Consider the following 17,995-nt stretch of genomic DNA (forward strand, 5'->3'; position numbering starts at 1 on the left):
ATAGTACAGGCATGAAAACGGGTCAGGGGTGAAAAAGGTGAGAAGGGTGCGTGAAGAGGGAAATGGCCATTTCATAGCAAAACAAAGCGAGTGACACTGTTGCCAATAGTGCATAGCTTCCTTGGAGTATAAAGTTGCCTAAAACCAGAGATTTATAAAGAAAACAAACTACAAAATGACTAATTTTTACAAAAAATACCTTTATTTCTTCTTTTTCGCTTGGGCCAAAGTGTGAAGGGGCCCGCTTGCGCTATTTGGCAACATGCTTCTGCATGGCCCTCCTCTCCTCTCAGTAGCCTAATCTGCATGAGTTTTTTTCTTTCTTTCTTTCTTTCTTTGTGCCTGAAGTTATCAGACATTTCTGAAGATTTCATAGGACTTTAGAGGGCAGTTCCAGCGTTATGGATGTGACAATTGGACTCATATTGGTAAACAAAATGCCTTAGAGTGGGGGCAAAATTAGTATCAGTGAATTAATTTGCATAACTTTAAATGCAACCTCTGTCCTCTGAATAATGAGAAATCCTCAAATGTCATATAATCAATTTCATCCTAAGAATACAAGGCATTTTATCAGCATTATGGATGTGACATGAAATGGACACACTTTTATGAGAGATTACAGGTTTTACAAACTACAAACTCTGTGAATTTTAAAGGAAACTGCCGAAACTATGATATATGTACCATGAACGAGACTTGAATGAACACAAAAAGTGTGTTTTTGAACCTATGCTTCATTTTCGTAATGCATTATGTAGGAAAAACTGGCGTTATGGATGTGACGGTTTCACGTTATGGATGTGACGTGTCTGAACCAGTCCTCGACAAACTACATAAAACACATAATTAAGTAGTGAATTTTGATATGAAACAATTGAAATAGTAATCATGAAAAACTAGCGATGAAATTATTGCTTCCTCAGTGCCCACTAAGATCCACAGGAAGAATCAGGACAACAAGTCATTTAAAATATAAAAAAGAAATGTATTTTTTTATTTTACCGTCATCAATTTTGGTCAGTGATTCCCGGGTTACTGAAACACCAGGGAACATGAAACTTGGTGGCCACTCCCCTAAATAACTAGCCCTACCTGAACTGTTGCACCCAAGAACACACACACACATGCACACACACACACACGCACGCACGCACAGTCGCACACATATAGACAGGCAAGCACACACACACATAAACACATACAGACAGGCAAGCACACACACACACACACACACACACATGCACAAACACCCACCCACATGAATGCAGACACATAAACACACAAACACAGGCACGCATACGCACATGCACACACACAGACACACACATACACACACACACACTCTTATAAACAAAAGCAAACTCACATATGCACACACTCATTTACATGCACATTAGTTGCAGGGGTAGGAGATGGAGACAAACTGACAAGCGTGATTTATTTTTGCGAAGAGAATATGCAGGACTGGGAGGCGGTCATATTTTGTACCGCTATGCGGTACATCTAGTTTATTGCTGCCCTTACTCATGTTACTCTGTGGGTATTAGCTACAGAGGACCTGACACTTCAAATGCTGTCATATCGCGTCACATTTAAAATTAAACTTACAAAAAACAAAAAAACATATTGCTTGTTTTTAAAAAAAAAAATATATATATATTATTACATTGTGTGATCAATATACCAGATTAAATGCACAGGGGTGCAAATAGCATACACTGATATTTGTAACAGACGAGGTACTTATTGCTGTGTGCACCGAATAGCATACATTGATATTTGTACCAGACGGGGTACTATTGCTGTGTGCACCGGGGTACGAATAGCATACATTGATATTTGTACCAGACGGGGGTACTAATAGGACACATTGTTGTGTGACCGGGGTATGAATAGAATTCACTTCTTATTGCACCAGGGTACGAATAGCATACACTGCTAATTGTACCAGGGGTGCAAATAGCCTTACACTTTGTAAAATTGTTTTGAAATGTTTTAACCTGCAGCCTAGGCCACAAACACTGCTTTTGTCTTCGAACTCAACAAAACGCACCAGCCCAGTTTAGGAGTATTTCATTCAACTATTTAGTTATTCATATTAGCCTTTGCTATTTACCTTATTCCGCGCGCAATTATGGCCCCCATAATTGCGCGCGGAATAAGGTATTTATATAGCTTTGCCCACATTGTCTCCGAACTTCCGATTGAGCAGTACATCCATTGCGATACATTGAGATAGCAGAGCTCTATCGAGATGACTGGCATCATATATTATGGGTCATCCTAAAGTTAGGAACGTTTATTTAGGATTTTGGTGACTTAAGACATTTCTGTTATACAGCTTTCCTATCTGAAGTTAGGAAAAAACTGACTTTGGAGCGGCTGTTCTCTAAGTTAGCCTCTCTATCCTCTTCTGCCGTGTTATCCCAATGAAGCTAACTAGACGTAGCTAGCCGACCGGAAGTTTAAAGACAACGTGGAATTTTACAAAATGGGCGGGGCTGAATAAGGTGAATAGCATCTCCTCGCCGGGCTCACATTCCAGCTGACATTTCAGACGCTTTGCGTTGCGTCGCGGCATAGGGGCTGCATTCACATTTGTTGTTGGATCACACACGTTTTTAATGGGGCTCTGACAACGCATCAAGAAGCGTTCGCCTCTGCGCGTGATTTGTAAACTCAGTAACCCCATACCTCCCCAAACATTTTCTCATCGGATCTGCGCGAACCACGTAAGTCCACCATTTTGTAAAAGGCGAATTTCATTTTCATTTTTGTCATCTTTACGGTCTTTACATTATACATTTCAAATAAGGGTGCAGTAGCCTGAGGATGTCACGTCATGTATTGAGCATTGAGAATGTTTATTTCATAAGTATAAACTGTAGTATAAAAACAATAATAATGTACAAAAAGAAGACTGACAGAGTACAGCACAAAAACTTAATGTTTAGGTGACAGGTGATGTATGGTAGAACACCAGTCTTCACATTTCTCCTGTGAATTAGTGATCAGTAGCATCTTATCACTTTCAATTAAATTACAATTTAATGACAAATACTGATGATCTAGTCTATTATTTACCACAATATCCAGAACATCCAATAAACCCATTTACAGGAGCACTGGATGTTTAGTTGGTGACTGAAATGTGTTACCTAAAACTCTATTCTAATTTGTCCAGGAGTTGGCGTATATCCTCCTGGCCACGGTACAATTTCTTCATTCCCCTCAAAAGGTAGCGGCATGATGACAGGTTTAGGTAGTCCAGAGCAACAGCATGGCCAATCAGTAACCTGAGAACAGACATGGTTTAAGGTAAGGAAAAATGGAGAGTAAGTTACAACTTGTGGTATAAAACTTTATGACATAGATAACAAATCTCAGCATCACCTGATAGAGTAAGACAAGCTGATGGATTTATATATGTCTACGTGCTCTTCTTCCGCTTCAAAAGCAACAGCTATCTTTTCTGTACTCATGAGCAGGCATGTCTATAAAAACTTGCAATGTGATGGGGACAAGCGGCAACACATTTGATACTGAGTAACTGGAATGTTTTGGCGTATCATCACCCACGCTTCCTTCCTGCTATTTTGTTCCACTGAGAGGTTTCTGTGGAACAATAACAAAAACAAAAACCCCATTAGAGGACTAGAGGTTTCTGTGTGTGGCTGTGGTGTACCTGAGGGCCTGTGAAGTGACTTTGGTCCCACTGAGGTTCAGTGAACGCAGGCCTTCCACACCCTCACCAAGGGCCAGGTTACCAATGGCGATCTCCAGGTCCTCCTCAGAGAAGGCATGGTTGGTGATGTCCAGTTCACGGAGCGTGCGGCTCCACTTTTGTGTCAGCAGGTGCAGCCCCTTTTTAGAAGATGCCACTGATGTGCTGTTAAAGTAGAGGCCCCAGAACAGACACTCTAAATCTGGAGGCGGGAGGAGGGGTGGAGAAAGTAAGAAAACGTTACTCAACATAGAGTCAATGGCTCACAAACAATAACAAGAAATATCAATAAATGCATGTTAGACGGCAATAGTTAGTGTACTCATACACATTCTAACACATTTGCATTGTTATTTACACTATCCACTGCATCTGATACACACCTCCAACATTTATTCATATAAACGATAAAAAGTATATTTTATAATTATGGACAGATTATTTACATTTCCACCACGTCAAAAACAAGTACACTATCCACTGTATCTGATACACACCTCCAACATTTACTCGTTTAAACAATAAAAAGTATATTTTATAATTATGGACAGATTATTTACATTACATTAAACCCCCATAACATTCAGCATAGTTGAGAGTTTGTTTTGTTAATGTCAACACTCTGAACTCAGACATACAGCAGTGCAGGCTAAACTTTGGCTCACCTTCACAAGGCAGGGCAGAAAGGGCAGTAGGGGTCACACGCGAGCAGCCTCGCAGGTCCAGCACTCGCAGCCGGGGGGAACCGTGGAGCAGACTGTTCAGGTCCTGATCCGTGAAGAAGGACACAGATGAGGTTGCGATGCACAGCTCCTCCAACATAGGAAAGCCAAGAGTGGAGGTCGGAACGTTCCGAGTCGTCTTGGCCCTTGGCATCACGTTCATCATGCTGAAAACCTGACAATGGGAAATTACAAAAAATTCAAGTCACATGAGCAGAATAGTCAAAAGTGCAATTTAGCTGCTTTACCCAAAGTAACGTACAGTGCAGAGAATGCATACATCGCTTAATTCTGTAAACTCTCAGTAGGAATCACATGTATGATGCTAACATTGTGCTCTGAGATACAGGGACAGACACAGACCCATAGTGTAGATAGAATAGTGTCTTTAGTCAAAATCAGAGCAGTATCAATGTAGTTCTGACTGAATTGTAATGTGTGCTGCCAAGAAAAATACTTGAGCAATTAGACTATAATGATCCTGGACAAGCATTTAATTAAAAAACAACATCGAAAAGGACAAGAAGAAATTGGCAACATATTTAATTTACCTGTACATCCTGTACCTGTACCTGGGATACAGACAAAACAAAAATAAACATGCACCTGAAGCTTGGGACAACCCATCTGCAAAGCTGGAATGCAGATGGGAAGCTGAGAGAATCCAGTGTTGAGATTGGTGTTGATTGCCAGTGAGCGAAGCTCAGGACAGCAGCCTTTCTGTGGATGACAAACGACTGTTGACTTTCTAATAGTTCACTTAACATTCTCACGTCACAAATTCATTAGTGAGCATTTCATAAAGCAGCTAAGAGGATGTAAGCAGCCATGTGCTAACTTTGAATGCACTTGGTAATACTAACTAAACTTCATCTGTGCACATTATGTAATATTTGTTCTCCAGCATTGTTTTTAAATGCTGCATGTTTAGAGCAGATGTACAATGAAAGGCTATGTCTGTTGTCAGCCCATACAACCCATTTATTGCTGACTACAGGTGCTGTTCATATAATTAGAATATCATGAAAAAGTTGATTTATTTCAGTAATTCCATTCAAAAACACCAACAAGGAGCACCCAAGAGCAACAGGGGCAAGGAAAAACTCCCTAACCAAGGAAGAAACCTTGGGCAGATCCACGGTTCAAGGGGCTAACCCAACTGCCAGGGGTCTTGGTGTGTGTGTTGGGGGGATGACGGGGGAGATGGGATAGTGTGCTGTGTATGTGGGGAGAGGGCAGTGTGCAATATGTGTGTTGGAGAAGCTCCCTCATGAGACAATGTGCTGTGTATTGGGGGGGGGGGGGGGGGGGCAGTGTGCTGTAAGTATGTTGGGGATGTGTGTTGGAGAAGCTTCCTGATGAAATAATGTGCTGTGTATGTAGGGGGGGGGGGGGGGGGGGGGGCAGTGTGCAGCAAGTATGTAGAGGAGGCTTACTGTAGCAAGCAGTGTGCTGTATGTATGTATGTGAGGTGATGACGGTGATGATGTAAGTGTGTGTGTTTTTGTGTGTGTGTGTTGGGGATGGGGGTGGGGTGGGTGGTGGGCGCAGAAAGGCTAGGCAATCAAGGACATGGGTAGATAGATGGAGGAGAAATCAAAAATAAAAAGTTCTATGGAGATGTGCAAAAGTTGGAGAAAGTCAGATGTGTGTGTGTGTGTGTGTGTGTGTGTGTTTTGACGTGTGATGAAATAAGAAAATAAATAAAAGGTCTGTAGCATAGGGAGAGGGATGTAAAAGTGCTAAAAGTCATGTAGGTGTGTGTGTGTGTGTGTGTGTGTGTGTGTGGGGGGGGGGGGGGGGGGTCATGTGTGCTGAGGAGTGAATGAGTGCAAAGTCAGTATAGTGTGAGTTCAGAGTTGGGAAATGTTTGAGAGTGCTGAGGAGTGAATGTGTGCAAAGTCAGTAGGCTATAGTGTGAGTTCAGAGTTCGGATGGCCTGGGGATAAAAACTTCTGAGTCTCTCAGTTCTGGCTTTGTGACTACATAGGCGTCTTCTTGATTTCAGCGGTAGGAATAATCCATTGTTAGGATGAGAAGAGTCCTTCAGAATCTTTTGGGCTCTTACATTACATTACATTACATTACATTTGGCTGACGCATTTTTAGCCAAAGAGTTTTAGAGCAATTCTCAACAATTTTAGGACAATTTAAAAACATTAGAGTACAGTAAGAATAAGTGCATCAATGAGTGCTGTTTTTAACAGTTACTTGTCAGTTTAAGACGGCTGGTGAGTGCTAGGATCAGTAAGACTTGTTGTAAGTGTTGCTATGAGAGGAGATGTTCTCTAAAGAGCTGGGTCTTCAGGAGTTTTTTGAAAATGGAGAAGGATGTCCCTGCCCTTGTAGGAACTGGCAGTGTGTTCCACCAACGAGGAACAACAGATGAGAAAAGTTTGGATTGGCTTGAGCGTACCGGTGGTAGAGCTAGACGTCGTTCGTCTGAGGAGCACAGCGGTCTGGAGGTAGCGTATGTCTGTATGAGGGCATTCAAGTAGGTGGGAGCAGAACCGGAGACTACTTTGTAGGCAAGCGTTAGAGCCTTGAATTTGATGCGGGCCGCCATAGGTAGCCAGTGTAGCTGGATGAGCAGCGGGGGTAACGTGCCCTTTTGGGTTGGTTGTAGACCAGGCGCGCCGCCGGGTTCTGCAGTAGTCGAGTCGTGAGATGACTATTGCCTGAACCAGAAGTTGGGTAGCATCTTGAGTCAAGTAAGTCCTGATTTTCCGTATGTTGTAGTGCGAAACGGCATGACCGGGCGACAGAGGCAACATGATCTGAGAAGTTTAGTTGGTTGTCGAGAACAACTCCTAGATTTCTTGCAGTCCTGGTAGGTGAAACAGACAGGGAGTCAAATTTGATGTTGATGTCGTGGTGTATGGTAGGTTTAGCTGGGAGGACCAGCAGTTCAGTCTTTGAGAGGTTCAGCTGGAGGTGGTGTGCCTTCATCCATGTAGCTATGTCTGAGAGGCAATCCGAGATCCTCAGGTGGAAAGGACAGATAGAGCTGTGTGTCGTCTGCATAGCAGTGGTATGAGAAGCCATGTGAACGGATAATCTGTCCCAAGGAGGTGGTGTAGATAGCACCAAAAAGATAGCAAAAAAAAATCTAAAGTTTAGTTTCATGTGCTCACGTAAAACTTTCATGTGCTCACATGAAACTTTCATGTGAAAAGGTTTTGCGTGTACACACAAAACTTTCATGTGCTCACGTGACTCTTTCATGTGCGCACATGAAAGTTTCACGTGCGCACATGAAAGTTTCAAGTGAGCACATGAAAGTTTCACATGAGCACATGAAACTAAACTTTAGATTTTTTTTTGCTCATGTCCCCTTAGGGGCTCCGTAGTAACCTGACTCTCGCCAGATGAATTTCGTTCCGCTTAGCTCCAGTGGTGCGAACCTAGGTCTGAACCTTGCGAAATAATAATAACTAATAACTAATAACTATGCAGATACCTTGACATCTCTAGTAATATTTCTGCGTGAGAAATGCAAGGTGTGGTGTGTGAGCGTGTGAACTTGTTGAATTGCGTGTGTCTCACGCCCATTGCGTGTAGGTTCTCATGCATATTAGGCTAGCTTTTGCCAATGAAAATGAATGCAACATAAAAAAAACAGTAGGTTACTGCTCCTAACTGAAGAAACGTTTACATTACTGTAAGGAAATTATGCTGAGTTCTAAGAACAGAGAGTTCAAGTTAAATGTTGTTGTGCTGAGTTCTAAGAACAGAGAGTACAAGTTAAGTGTGCACCCAGACAGACAGGAAACTGCACCCTGTCTGTGTGTGGGTGAGATAAGAGTATGTCACAATGAAGTCGCTATGTCTTGCTTCATATTTTCTGTGTGCATCTGTACAATAAAAGACACAGCTTTTGGGCTGCAGAGTCAGAGACTGATGGTGTGAGGAATTCTTCCTTACATTAGCAGGCTCTCCTCTTGGTACCAGAGTTTGTGGGCAAAGCCATACTACGTGTGGTTCTTGTATCTATATGTTGGGGTTAAATTCCCTGACAGTTACCAACAATGTTAACAACAAACTCAGCTTCACTGCTGCTGCAAACAAAGTTGGCTATATGCTTCGCCATATAACGAACCAGCTAGCCTTGTGATAACAAAATCTTTCCCCTTTGTTTAGTCCACTGAAAGTTATCCACATATCAAACGATTAAATACACAGTTATGGAGGAATTGTTTTGGGGAAGCAGTTGCACTATATCCCACTTTCAGTGTTGTCAGATTAGATTGAGTGATTTCCGCCCAATCATGTTGGAAAACCCGCCCACTTCAGCAAAAAACCGCCCAACAACGATGTCACAGAAAAAAACATTTCTGACATCTTTGAATAAACATAATGTAATACATTGTCAGGCTTTTAAAAAATGTAGAACAACATTTTCATCATGCATAAAAATGAACATCATATTAATACTGACTTACTGACTTCTGGAAAGAGGTTAAAGTAATGAATAATAATAAAACACCCCTACCGTCTGACATTGAAGGTGTTAGTAGCCCAGAAAAAATAGCTGAGCTTTGGCGTGAGCACTACCGTAATCTGTTTAATTGTGTCAAAAGTAACCCAGTTACAATCTTTCATAAACATAGTAATGTCTCAGCAGATATGATAGTTAGGGCAGCAGATATCTATGATGCCATTAATATGTTGGATAACAACAGAGCTTGTGGTATGGACTGCATCACTGCAGAGCATCTAAAATATGCAAACCAAAAGCTCTGTCCTTTGCTTTCCATGTGTTTTAATGGGTGCCTTGTTCATGGTGTCCTGCCTAATGCTATTTTGTCTGTATTGCTAGTGCCTGTGCTGAAAGACAAGGCCAGCAAACTTAACAGTATTGACAATTATCGACCTATTGCATTAGCCAGTATCTTGTCTAAAGTACTGGAGAGAACACTTTTAACAAAACTAGAAATGTATGTTCTCACTAATGAAAATCAGTTTGGGTTTAAAAGGAAGCATGGAACTGACATGTGTATCTACGCTCTTAAAGATATTGTGTCAAGTTACACTAGCCTGAATTCATCTGTATTTCTATGTTTTATTGATGCATCAAAAGCATTTGATCAAATTAATCATGAAAAATTGTTTGTAAAACTGTTGGAAAGAGGTGCTCCCAATTTTTTTGTGAGAATTTTGGTGTTTTGGTACGCTCATCAGACATTCCAGGTTAAATGGGACAATGTTGTATCTGCTCCATTCTGTGTCAGTAACAGAGTGCGGCAAGGAGGAATTTTGTCACCTATTCTATTTAATGTTTACATGGATGACTTATCAAATCAGCTAAATAGGTTAAATACAGGTTGCCTTGTGGGCAACACTATTGTTACTCATCTCATGTATGCAGATGACCTGGTCTTGCTCTGCCCATATAGTGCTGGGCTGCAGCAGATGCTAAAGGTGTGCTCCCAGTATGGCATTGACTATGACGTAACATATAATGCTAAGAAAAGCCATATAATGATAGTTAGAAGTGCTGAGGACAGGAAATCAACTTTCCCGACCTTTTATTTGTCAGACAGCCCTCTTGATGTGTGTGAGGAGGTTAAATACCTAGGCCATGTCATATCTGATGATTGGACAGATGACAAAGACCTATACCGACAGCGCTGTAAAATTTACTCTCAAGCTAACATGCTTATAAGTTTTCTATGTGCTCTGACTCTGTGAAGTGCTCCCTGTTTAGAACCTACATAACACCACTATACTGCTCAATTGTGGTCCAACTATAAGAAGAAAAGTTTGCAGAGGCTTAAGGTAGCATACAATGATGCAATGAGGTTGCTGCTTCGTGTCCCTAGGGGGCACAGTGCCAGCCAATTATTTGTGTCCACTAGAGTGCCTACCTGTGAGGCACTCTTAAGACAATTGATGTTTAGCTTTATGTGCCGACTGGACAAGTCAGAGAACCAAATAATTGAAGCCCTAGTCAGCCCTCTGAAAAGCTGCTTCAGATTCACTTCTAGGTTAAGAAGGCATTGGCGCAAATGCCTGTATGTCCTATAGGCTAATGTGATTTTCTATGTATTTTGTATCTCCTTTTTATACTATGTATCATGTGTGTGTATGATATGGACCTGTGTCTGCAATAAAGCTTCTATATAATACCGCAAGAACAGCTGCAAAAACACGTAGCCTAGGCCTAATAGCCTACATTGAAGAATCAAACCTCCGCAACAACTGCCGGGTAAACATAATGTAGCCTAATACATTGTTAGGCATTTAAAAAAACATTGCCAGTATTGAGAAAGCATGTTATGTAAAATGTAGAACAACATTTTCATCATGCATAAAAATGAACATCATCAATACCGCAAGAACAGTTGCCAAAACACGTAGCCTAGGCCTAATACATTGAAGAATCAAACCTCCGCAACAACTGCCGGGGAGGTCTGAAATTTGCGGACGTCCATTCATTTCTGCGCAGGCCGGAGCGCACCTCCATTGGCCACTGGCAGTCCCATACGGTTCCTCCTGTCGTCTTTCAAGAGAGCCACTTGGGAAAACGCTCTCTCTACGTGGGCATTGGATATTGGCAGACAGCAATTTAATTGCACCCAGTCCTAGTTCTTCAAAACACTTATTCCCCCCCAGCGTCTTTGAAGGCCTCAATCTCCATCCAAAACATGTCAATGGCCTGGTCACTTGAGAAGCCAGCTGATGCGACATTTCTCCACTGACAGTCCGAAGTATTGACGGAGCATATAAAAAAGTTCATAGGCAACTCTCTGACCCTTGGTCTGTTTGGTGGACATCACTGACTTAGGGGAGTGCAGCTCCAGTTTCCGCAGCATGGCCAGCGATTCGGGTAAGCGCATTTGATATTGCACCAACAGTTCTTTGATAAAAGCGAAGCACCGCAGAGAGATAATTTCCTTTACTTCAGCGCTTTGAGCTCCTCTTGAAATGTGGTGCCCAAGTCTGCGTCTTGGGCGGAGAGGTATATGCTAGTTGATTTTAGATCTAGTTCTCTGAGATGACAGTCGCTATTAACTCAAAAAACACTGGGCTTTGCGACTCTCTTTAGAGTGGACAAGTAAAGTCTCTCAAGATCCCGAAAGACACCCAGTGAGTCCCCTGTCTCCAATTAAAAGAACTTGTTCACTGTTTTTATTTCCACCAAGATTGGCCGAAGGAAGTTCATGTATAGTATGTTTGCTTGATTACTGTACATTTCACTCAACAGCCTTGCCGAGTAGCAGTGTTCTGCACTGGCTGCGAGACTGAAGTGCAGCTTCAGTGCATCTCGCTGTTGCAAAATTCGGTCGATGCAGTCAGCTACACCTAACCAACGCGTAGTGGACGGTGACAGTACTTTTAGTGGGCACGCTCCATCAGTTAGAATTTTGTAGTCAGATTGACGATTGGCTGAGTGAGAAAACCAGTTGTAGGTTTCTCTTATCGTATAGTCTAGATTGCTAGGGAGTTGAGCAATGGCCTTGTTTGCCACTATATCCAATGAATGACAGAGGTTTAGATCGGGCTGTTTTTCTTTGAGTAAAGTGTACACGGAGTGATTTTTTCCTACCATAACACTCGCTCCATCTGTGGCGATCCCCACCATAGGCCATACTCTTGCATGTTCTGTTCTTTGATGAAAGTAAATTTTGCATTTCCTTTGGAAATCAAAGTCCCAGAGTCTGGAGGAAGAGAGGAGAGGCACAGGATCCACGTTGCTTGAAGTCCAGTGTAAAGTTTCCACAGTCAGTGATGGTTTGTGGTGCCATATCATCTGCTGGTGTTAGTCCACTGTGTTTTCTGAGGTCCAGGGTCAACGCAGCCGTCTACCAGGAAGTTTTAGAGCACTTCATGCTTACTGCTGCTGACCAACTTTATAGAGATGCAGATTTCATTCATTTTCAACAGGACTTTGCACCTGCACACAGTGCCAAAGCTACCAGTACCTGGTTTAAGGACCATGTATCCCTGCCATAAAAAAATGACCTTAACCCCATAGAAGATGCGATACGCCAGCTCTCTAGCACCCTCTAGTGACCTGGTTCAACACAAAGCTCATTGTCTAGAATGGGTATGTCTGTCAGCCCATACGACCCATTTATTGCTGACTATATTCTGTCTGAACAGCACCTGGTTCAACACAAAGTTCATTGTCTAGAATGCAACAGCTAATTTCACTGACTGAAAGTAACTGACTGACTGAGTAAATATTATGTGCTAATCAAAACCTAGAAAAGTAGACCGCTTACTGATATGATGGTGAGCAGTTTCTCGCTCTTTGAACCATGGCTAAATAGTATCCTCCGGATCTGATGACCAGAGGTTTCGAAGAATGTGACAAGGCCTTCACCCTGGACCTAAAGAGGGATGAGAGGGCGGGCACACACTTTTAAAAAAGGTTCCCATGAAAAATGCCTACATCACACTTCTGGTTTAGCCCTGATTCACATAACCTTTAAGAGGCTGTGGATTAAAGCGACTTTCAGCTGTGTTGCTGTTATAAAAATGTTCTAAACACCTTTCAAAAAATAAACACACAGATAAAAACATAACAACCTATCAATAACAAAGGATTGTTCTTCTGCCAAGCAATATAGTTCTTCAGCCGCATAACAGAATGGTTCCCAAACATAACACAGATGCAACAATAGTTTTATTTGGCACAGTAACACTATTTTGCAATTACAGGTTACTGAGCATTTACAATAGTTTTTTTTCGTGTCGTGTGCTATAGCTTCGAACACCACTTCCATGAATCATAATCAAGGACCCTTATCAAGGATCCCAACAATCAATTGTATAAATTACATTTTTGTATGAGCCAATTATCACTTGCATCACAATATGTGCTTCAGACAGCAATGTATGTTGTGGGCCAATTTATGCATTATTGCTATAATGTCTAGGCAGCACACCAATGATATACAGGTGTGCATACCATACAAGATACTCTAAAAACATATTCTGTCCTAGCCCTTATGTTGTCATGTAATTGTATGCCTGCTACATTTGTGATGTATTAATGTACGTATTACATATAACAATGTAATTTATGTGAATGATGCTGGCAGAACTTACATCACTGTTCTGTACATCTATGCTATCCAGCTGCTTGCAGTGGCTGGCCAGACTCTGGAAGGATCGGTCTGTCACGCCTGTACAATGGGACAGCTTCAGGGAGCTCAGCTGAGGGCAGGACTCAGATAGAACCTGAAAAATATTTAAGAAAATCACCAATGAAAAATGAATAAAAAAGGCTAATCTTTTTTGACAAGATCACTATTTAATGACAAAAGAGATATAGTACATTGGCCGATGGAGGGAAAAAGCACTGATGGTACAATGAATCGTATGCATTAACAAGTACTTACCTGAACAACGTAGTCCACATTCTTTTTCCAGTGACAAAGTGAAAATTCCCTGAGCTGAGAAAGTCTGAAAGGGAAAAGTTTGAAATCAAAGCATGTATTTGAACATGCTTATCGACACTGGATATCAAAGCAGGTGTACAATGGTGAAGAATTCAGCAGCAGAAACCTATATTGAATTGAACTTCAATAGGCTCAACTCAACAATATAAACAAACATACAACAGTTACCCATCCCAGTGGGGTATACTCCGAAGCATGTTAGACATATCTAGGCTATGTAGACATATCGAGGCTTCACAAAGCCTTGACTCAGGGGTATACGTTAAGTGATACTACGATAGCAGTTATGTGATATATTTGTCAAACTAGGCTTTCAGCTCAGATATGTGTGCGTTCTCGGTGTTGGGATGACGTTGGCCAATCGTGAAACGTGGAGACGCACAAGACCGCCTATATTAAAAATCAATTACTTCCGCATTTATGAGCGATAGTGTAATCTACACTGTGGTCATTTTTAGTGTCTAGCCCAGGGGTGGGCAAACTTTTTGGCTCAAGGGCCACATTGGGTTTTGAAAATTGGCCGGCGGGCCGCACAACCCCCCCCCCCCCCCCCCCCCACACACACACACGCATAAAAAAATACACTTTTTATGGCCTATAATTTAGTATGAAAAGTATGTTTTAAAATACTGCTAATTTTATGCTGTTTAACAAATGTATAAATTGTGCACTGTCGCTTTAAGACAGTCGCTTTAATTCACGTTTATTTCTCAATGATCTTCTGCCTGCTCCGCTATGGCTAGTGCTGTACCTACAGCTGGGCCCTCTCACAGTTTTTAAATGGTCAGTAATGGGAACTACTGTTGCCTTCATGATTTCCTTTTAGGGTTGTAAAGGGGCGGAACATTTCCGGTAAATTTCCAGAAACTTTTTGGAAACTTAACATGGGAAGTTAAGCTGGGGAATTTTGGAAATATTCCAAATTGGAAACTTTCGTGAAATTAAAGGAAATTATGGGAATTAATGGGAATTTACGGGAATTAACTGGGAATTTTGGGTAATTCATACAAACTGTTTCATATACAAACATTAACGTTTTGTTTGGTAATAAGCAATATGATTTGTATGTTCGTATTTCGCTTAGCTTAGCATGCAAAGCTAGCTCGCATGCTAGCAGGAATCCCATTCTCTGCCTATGGTTTACTAGCGTGCTAAACTAGCCACACTGAACTGCCCAAGATACACAACACCACTCAACAACAAAATCTGATTGGTTGGAACATTTTTTCCTCATGCATATGAACACACCATAGGTTTCTAGCAGCCTATGCCGATTGCTGTGTGCATGTGATTGACATTATGTGCAGGGTAGAAATTCTACTGAAATTGCATTAAATCAGGTTGTTTTAATGAATATTAGACTGCAAGATGGGGTTTTGTCCACTACATTTAAGTTCCCTGTTATAGACTAACTTGCCATATTAAAAATTCCCAGTTTATTCCCATTAATTCCCGTTTATTCCTGTTATTTCCCATATATTCCTGTTAATTCCCATGGAAAGTTTCCAACTTTGAAAATTCCCGGAATTTTGCAACCCTATTTCCTTTTAAAACTTTCTTGCACGCACAACAGTATTAAAGCACATTCGAGATCCAAAATGTTTGTAGAGGCGGAGCTCCACCTGTAAGATATATGACAGAATTCTACATGTGAGATAACTTCGTTTTTCAAGACAATTGATTGGTCAGTGGCAGCAGATTACACGATTTGAGCTATAACTTAGCACATAACCTCCTCCCGACCAGGTTTAGTTGCGAGCATAAGATACCATGGTGATATAGCGACGCTAAAACAGATCCACTTTCGTGTCACAGCATACCCTGGCTTTGAGCGCAACATACCTCGCTAACCCACTAATCGAGATTCGTAGTATACCCCACTGATAAGAGGGGGAGCACACAGTCCATGCTAAAAGATCTGACCTGTTCTGTGCTATCCAGCTTACAGTGTCCTTGATCCTCATCTCTGTTTTGGGGAGCTGACTCTTGCCAGGTTCTATCCAGCAGTATCCCATGGTAACACTTCGCCACAGGCTAGGACTGGATGCGGCATCATTCCACAACCGACATACCCTCGACACCCTTCACAATCACACAGTACAACAGAATAACAGATCAAGAACATGCCACTGATTCTCTGAAAACACAACCTGTTATGTGAAAGGTGTTCATCCACTGAGTGATCCTATGTAAGGAAATATCTAAATTACTTGTTCTGCTCTCTTACAAAACAATGCAATAGTTATAAAATAAAATGAAATAAAATGTAACAAAGCCATTGAGCAGTCTGAATATCACACACACAGGAATATATAATACATGATTCATATAATAATTAATATGTTAACACACCTACACAGGAATGGCACTGCCCCATCTCGATGAACAACATACTGAAATATATTAACCAGCACCTCTACTGGGAGTCTCTGACCCCAGCGGTCAGTGCCATCGTCTGAGGGGGTGACAGTTGCCTGTTCAATCTGATGATCGGGGTCACTGCCCTCTGATTGAGTGTTCACTATGACAGTCCGTCTGATAGGCTTGACACGTTTTCTTTTCTTCTTGTTTTTGGCAATTATCTCTTGGCCTTTTTTCTTGACCAGTGTCTTAATTTTCTTTTTGCGGCCCTTCGGTTTGGGCCTCCACACACTGTCACTCTGACTGACATTGGATATGATCAGGAGCATGTCTTCTCCCTGCTCAATTGTATAGTTAGGTCTGGGCGTCCGGGTACTTTTAGACTTCTTCCTCTTAGCTTTGAGTTTGGCTTTTGAGTCCGTAGAGGGGCCACTCTTTCTCTTAAGAGCACTCCGTTTGTTAGTTCTATTGGAAGGCCCTCTAGATGCCGCATCACTAGTTGAATTGCCATTTGCCAAGCCATCAGTTGGTACAAGCAACTCACTTGAAGTGGATTCCACCTCCTCCTGCCTTCCGTCTCCAAACCCAACAACTGACTGAGGACCTAACGAAGGATTGTGGTGGTCGGCTCCTTCCATGTCTGCCTATGGTTATCCTCTGTTTTGGTTCTGTCAAGAAAGTCCGACAACGACTTTTCATTGACAAGAGACGCTCATTTATTAAGTAACAGTGTCCAATTAAAATCAAAACTAAAAACCTAGCCTAGCTAGCTACTCATATGTTTTCACCGAGTATCATCGGATGACTGCGTCTTCGTTCTATCTTTAAAAAATACCATGGCATTAGATACCCGTACTTTGAATGGACTACTTATTAACATCAAATATTGTCTGTAAACATGCATTATACATGTCTGTTTGTGTTCTCATTAATGCAGAATCGACTATTGACAACAAAAGACTGAGGTACACTGGTCAAAACCATTAGGAAGTTGGTGACAATCGCCCAACAAGATACTGATAACTTCCGGGGGGGACTGTTGCTGTCAAAATAATAGCCTACTCATGCAAGTCACGTCTTTGGTAGACATCACCGTGCCCATATACTGCGATCACACTAGTCAAACAAATTGGACGTCAAGAGTCATATGGCCGAATACGTGATGAGAACTTAAAGCAGTATTGTGTGGTTGGGTGGGTGAAAGTGTGACCTATGATCTAGAATCCTATTTCAACAAAAGCTGACAAGCATGACAGACTGTTAAGTAACATGATCACAGATAATTATCCCATCAACATTATTGATGCGGTCTTCACGGATACATTTCTTCTCTTGTAGATTTGTATGTAGTGCGTCAAGCGTATTGTCTTTACTGCTCTCAACTGGTGGAGTTGGGGGCATGTCACTTGGGTAACTTCAATGCGAAAATCCCATCGTGCTTTGCAAAGTACCCATGCATGCTGCAATAGTGCACACATTCAGTGTTGGGCTGCTAGAAGGACGTAAACAGAAATACTTTACCAGAGAATGTCTAATCCGTAGACGGGCTCTGACTTTAATATGTATTCGTCTGGATCCAAGGTGATGCAATTAGGAGGAAGTTGATAATATCGAACGCCAACATCACCATTTCAAAAGCATTTGGACAATAGAGTACTACGTCGACTTCTCCTGGTTGTTCCTAATCAGACATAACGCTATAACTGCATTAACGGTAAGCAGTAACTTCAATACGTTGGATTTAACATCACTTTGCTTCGACTCGAAGGCAACGT

At 41.7% G+C, this 17,995-nt stretch overlaps 2 protein-coding genes across 6 annotated transcripts in view; one reads left to right on the forward strand and one right to left on the reverse strand.

The window, feature by feature from the left end:
- Positions 1-2,838: 2,838 nt before the first annotated feature.
- On the reverse strand, positions 2,839-17,883 carry fbxl6 (F-box and leucine-rich repeat protein 6). Its single transcript, XM_042076180.1, has 10 exons — positions 17,742-17,883; positions 16,212-16,888; positions 15,783-15,941; positions 13,800-13,863; positions 13,507-13,638; positions 12,678-12,785; positions 5,056-5,169; positions 4,393-4,624; positions 3,689-3,929; positions 2,839-3,299 (listed from the first exon to the last, which is right to left on the reverse strand). Exons 2-10 carry the CDS (start codon positions 16,856-16,858, stop codon positions 3,170-3,172), a joined length of 1,827 nt encoding a protein of 608 aa, XP_041932114.1. The 5' UTR covers positions 16,859-16,888; positions 17,742-17,883; the 3' UTR covers positions 2,839-3,169.
- The window catches only part of slc52a2 (solute carrier family 52 member 2), a 39,556-nt gene continuing 24,768 nt past the window's right edge, over positions 3,208-17,995 (forward strand). For 2 of the 5 annotated variants that reach the window (XR_006026077.1, XM_042076173.1), the window contains exon 1: positions 17,795-17,934. The gene's annotated coding sequence lies outside the window, so the exon portion shown is untranslated. Of the gene's footprint in view, positions 3,322-17,794; positions 17,935-17,995 lie in introns of those variants that run through there. The other 3 variants (XR_006026078.1, XM_042076174.1, XM_042076175.1) reach the window with 2 other exon arrangements.

This window comes from Alosa sapidissima, chromosome 21 (genome assembly GCF_018492685.1).
Source record: "Alosa sapidissima isolate fAloSap1 chromosome 21, fAloSap1.pri, whole genome shotgun sequence".
NCBI classification, from domain to species: domain Eukaryota; kingdom Metazoa; phylum Chordata; class Actinopteri; order Clupeiformes; family Clupeidae; genus Alosa; species Alosa sapidissima.

Coding starts and splice junctions, on each gene's coding strand:
- fbxl6 (XM_042076180.1), bottom strand. CDS start 16,858: ATGGAAGGAGCCGACCACCACAATCCTTCGTTAGGTCCTCAGTCAGTT. Junction 13,864..15,782: donor AGCTGGATAGCACAGAACAG/GTCAGATCTTTT, acceptor TTTCCCTTTCAG/ACTTTCTCAGCTCAGGGAAT. Junction 3,300..3,688: donor GTCACTTCACAGGCCCTCAG/GTACACCACAGC, acceptor GTCTGTTCTCAG/GTTACTGATTGGCCATGCTG.